The following is a 5,052-nucleotide window of genomic DNA, read 5'->3' on the forward strand; positions in this document are numbered from 1 at the left end:
AAGTTACCATGTGTAGCTTTGTCAGTCTAAGTTTGAACGCTTTTTACGCTCGCTTCGTCCGTTACTATCGCTACGACAAAATTTGATGAAGTTACTACGTTTAGCTTTGTCAGTCTAAGTTTGAACGCTTTTACGCTCGCTTAGTCCATTACTATTACTACGACAATATCCAACTAAGTTATCGCGTTTCGTTTTGTCAGTCAAAGTTTGAACATTTTTACACTCGCTTAGTCTAATTTTGCCGAGTTAAGTTAGCATTGGGGGCATTTTTCTTTACATGGGGGCATCTCGTTCTATTTTATTTCAACTACATAAATCAACAACATTGTCAGTTTTCCACAGGTATGTTATCTGTCACAACAACAATATTCAATAGCAAACCCATACTTTATTTTTATTTTTCATCAAAAGAAGTTCTAGCTCTATGGTATTACATTCACACAATTACCTAATCAATTCTCTCTGTCGATTGTCTTACGGTCGCTCGATTAAATCTTCGTTTTCTTCATCGAAATCTGGATTTCCTTCGCTTAGCACTTTCGGTTAACTATCTTCCGCATTTATTATTTTTTCTAAAGCATTGCGCCGCTCTTTCTCAACGAAATTTTCCGTCAGCTTCATTATTTTTTCTAAGGCATTGGGCCGATATTTCTTAGAGACATTTTTCGTTGATTTTTCTGAGCGAAAATTTTCTCCGATTTCTTTATTTCTTTTACGGCATTGCGGCGCGATCACCCTAAGCAAAACCTTTCTTCAACTTCTTTATTTTTTCTAAGGCATTGAGATCTTTCCACTCGAAATTTTTCGTCAATATCTTTTGCTCGTAATTCATCCGTTTCAACCTACGACAAAAATACAAATTTTTTCATTAGTCTTTCAGACTTAACCAAAATTTTAAGATAACTGATAAAAAATACTAACATACCTGTTTAATGCTGTCGACAATCATTGATACCGCTTAAGGTATTTTTCGAGCTCATCCACGGTGAACGATACTTTTTCTTTAGCCATTGCTTTTCGAATAGTCACCCCAACATTCTCTATCATTCTTTCCTTTATAATCTGGTTCTTTGATTTTTCTCGCTCGCGCGCAAGCCCTTTTTTCTAAGGCATTGTGTCCATCTTTCTACGAGAAATTTTCCGAGCGAAAATTTTCATCAGTTTTATTATTTTTCTAAGGCATTGTGCCGATCTTTCTACAAGAAATTTTCCGAGCGAAAATTTTGGTCAACTTCATTATTTTTTCTAAGGCATTGTGCCGATCTTTCTAAGCGAAACTTTCCGAGAGACAATTTTCGATAGTTTCATTATTTTTTCTAAGACTTTGAGACGATTTTTCTGAACGAATCTTTCTGAGCGAATTGAACCTTTCCAACAGTTTCATTATTTTTTCTAAGGCATTGAGCCGCTTTTTCTGAGCAAATCTTTCCGAGCAAATTGAAACTTTCCAACAGCTTCGTTATTTTTTCTAAAACATTGAGCCGATCTTTCTCAATGAAACTTCTGTTAGCTTCTTTAATTCTTCTTCGGTATTAATTGGCACTTTTTTGCGCGAAATTCTTATTCATCGACTCATTGTGAATATATTTTGCTCGTAATATCACTGTTTCTCCGAGCGGTGAAAATTCGCATTACGTCAAATTTCTGAGCGAAAATTTTCTCCGCTCGACACTTTTCTTGGTAGACTTTTCGTTGAAATCTTTGGCCCATATAATAGAGTTGTTTCTACTTGCAGCACAAACAAAAAAAAAACTTTTCGTTAACTCAGTTCTTCCAACCAAAGTCAACAAGTCAACAATTATATTTACTAAAAGCAAACAAACCCAAACAATTCCTCGCCATAGGTTCAGTATACTCCAGCATCCATTTTCTCAACATCTCGATTTCTTCTTCGTTCCAAGGTTTATCTTTCTTCTCATAACTGGAAAATGGATTTTTTGGCTTGGTCTGCAAACTAGGGCCACTTCCATTAGCATCGCCAGAGTCGTCGACTTCGTGTGGTTATTATTTTCTTCATCTTCTTCCCATTGGAGTCAATATTGCCTCCCAAAGCATGCTTGAGAAGTTCGGCCCTTCCTGTCCCTTCTTTGTGCTTAACCTCATCACACACACTCTTCAAACCGATCCATGTCAAGAGACATACCCGAACTCTCGACATCATCTTCTGTTAGATTAAGTAGGTGTTTGGCTACAAGAGGCGCTGAGAGTGTTTTCAAACGGCTTCGCTCCTTACGCAAGAGCTTCTTCTCTTTCTCCTTTACCTTCTTCATCTTACGGTAAACCCGGATCGGCTGTCTTCCTCTTTTTCCGGCTTGCTTCTCCTCTTCAAAGAAGCCTAAGCGGCCTCTTCCATAACACCCCGACTCTAGAAAGACAAGACAACTAAGACGAAATTAAACAAAAGGAACTGTTGAAACCTGATGCTTGTCGAAAACTTGGTGATCTATCAAATAATATCAGTTTTATCTACTGACATGACTATGCTAGGGGACCTATTTGGGAGTGCATAGACGTAATGCATCATAGCAAAACGAGGATGATGGATTAGATTGTACAAGGTTTTGCATATCCAACGAAAGTTAGATAGAGTTTTCAGAGGTAGTCTTGATAAGATTTCGAGTAAAACATCACTGATAAGATTTCACTTTGGTGTTTGCAATGATTGGGAGTTTCTAAATCGGTGACCTTTTCCCTACAATTTCGGAATTCAATCGATACTCCAAGCAAAGATTTCTATGTTCGTGAGAGATGGGAGATCCTGAAGAGATGATACGGTGCATCCATGATAGATAGGAAATGGTGTGGCCTTTAGTAAGGCATGTGCATAACAACGACTTCATGCTGGTCACGTCCCTCACCTTCTATTTCTATTTTTTCTCAATTCAAATGCGTAAGGGCCCAACCAAGGTCCAACCAACAATTCAAGCTAGAGAATCATGTCATCAGTTCATGTGCTCATGCCACTAAACCTATATAAGTTTCAAAGGCCATTCAGATGCCACCAATGCATTTCTTCTTCTACATACAGCTGCAACACTTTGGTTTCAATGAACAATTTACACTTTTGCCACACTTTCATATATTATTTTGATTTCCTACAAAATCACCGAAAATGCACTAATTTAATTCAACATTTTTAGCAGATATTTTCACGTTACCGACTTTCATTAAATTTAAGGTTCTAGTTAAATTATATTTTCTAATGTCATCTCATTCCATTATCAAAACTATTTTTCATTTTTTTTTCTAGTTGATTTTCTTTTCTCTTCTTTGGCATATGAACTTCTTTTCTCTTCGTTCACATGTCAAAGAGGGGGCGGTGTTTCGACCCCCACCTACGTGGAAAACGTCCATTGGTAAAGGTATCCACTTTATTCGTTTAATCAACAAGGCTAAAGCCCAATTTATAATACCATGGATCAATGTACATGCCCATTAACTCATGTGTCTAAGGCTGAACCTTAGCCACATGGCTTGCCACTGATGTACGTTAATTTATGTCTAGATTCGTTTCTTATCAAAGAGATAACTATCAGTTAAGAATTATATTCAATCACAGTTACTTAAGATACAAGAATACTTGAGCTACAAGGACACTCTACTCTACCTATATAAATACAAAACTATTTTTCATACAGAACTACGTTCTTGAGACTTGATCCCACCGATAATTTGTGTACGTAGGCAACCGAAAGGTACAGTCTCATCATTCTCCCGATCACCATCACTTTTCTAACTATTTTTCTACGTTCTTCGTCTTTTTTGTCACCACTTAGTGTTTTGATCATGTTTGGTCGAAACAGTGGGTCTACTGTTGGGAGGATTTATAAACGTCGTGCAAGGGTTTCTACTGCTTATCAATTGGAGTAGGACTACTTTGTTGAGAATTCAACATACTTGGATGCTGATTTTCGTAGTTGTTATCGAATGAGCAAAAAACTTTTTCTTCGCATACTTGTTGATGTTGAAAAGCAAGACCAATATTTTGTTCAGAAAAATGATGTTATAGGACGACCGGGCTTGACATTGAAGATCAAGGTGAGTACGTGTATTATCAATTAGTTTAAGCAACTAAATTATTAAGACTTAAATTAGCTGGTTGTGTTTCTTTGTATGTTTTTCATTTTTTTTCACTCTTGTGTTAATTAGGTGATAGCCGCTATCCGAATGCTTACTTTTGGAAGTCCAGCATATCATATAGATGAACAATTCAAAATTGGAAAGAGTACTATCTTGGAGAGCCTTAAGCGATTTTGCTCGACTGCAATTGAGTTATATGCAGAAGAATATATGAGAGCACCAACAAAAGCTGATGTTCAATGCCTACTAAAAAAGTGGAGGAGAGGGGATTTCCTGAAATGCTTGGCAGTTTGGACTGTATGCATTGGACATGGCGTGCTTGTCCAACTACTTGGAATGGTACCCACGTCGGTCACAAACAAGAAGCTACTGTGATATTAGAGGCAGTAGCTTCCAGAGATTTATGGATATGGCACGCCTTTTTTGGCATGCCTGGATCTTATAATGACATTAATGTCTTGGACTGGTCTCAACTTTTCAATGATGTTATCAATAGGAGAGCTCTTGCTTGCAACTTTATGCTGAATGGTCATGAATGCCAAATGGGATATTACCTATCAGATAGTATATATCCTAAATATGCAGCCTTGATCCAAAGCATATCTCAATCAGTTGGGAATAAACAAAAATATTTTGCAAGAAAGCAAGAAGCTATTCAAAAGGATGTTAAGCGAGCTTAGTGAAAGCCTACCACTTATGATATTGGGCTTAGTCTTTGTTGTCTGACACTTCACCAAAAAAGAGGATTAGCGAAAGGGTTGCCAAAAGATGCACAAGTAAATCAGTAGCTTGCTTTCTCAAAGTTGCTCCAAAACAATATATTTGTTGCTTATTAATTTAGAGAAACTGCCCCACTAAGTAAATCAGAGTTGTTGTTTCTTTCTTATGTAACTTGTAGTAAACATTATTTTCTTTCTTATTCGTGTTGTTTCTTTTTTTTTTGTAACTTGAAGTAAACAGAAAGGAAATTTT

The 5,052-nt window shown here is 36.8% G+C and overlaps 1 protein-coding gene across 1 annotated transcript; it reads left to right on the forward strand.

Moving 5' to 3' along the window:
- The first annotated feature begins 4,319 nt into the window (after window positions 1–4,319).
- LOC147508601 (uncharacterized) lies at window positions 4,320–4,760 on the forward strand. The gene has a single exon (XM_086597401.1). The coding sequence runs from the start codon at window positions 4,320–4,322 to the stop codon at window positions 4,758–4,760; it is 441 nt and encodes a 146-aa protein (XP_086453527.1).
- The last annotated feature ends 292 nt before the right edge of the window (window positions 4,761–5,052 follow it).

Source organism: Coptis chinensis, chromosome 3 (genome assembly GCF_015680905.1).
Source record: "Coptis chinensis isolate HL-2020 chromosome 3, ASM1568090v1, whole genome shotgun sequence".
NCBI lineage: Eukaryota > Viridiplantae > Streptophyta > Magnoliopsida > Ranunculales > Ranunculaceae > Coptis > Coptis chinensis.

Excerpts from the sequence above, each read along its gene's own strand:
- LOC147508601 (XM_086597401.1), top strand. The coding sequence starts at position 4,320 with ATGCCTACTAAAAAAGTGGAGGAGAGGGGATTTCCTGAAATGCTTGGC.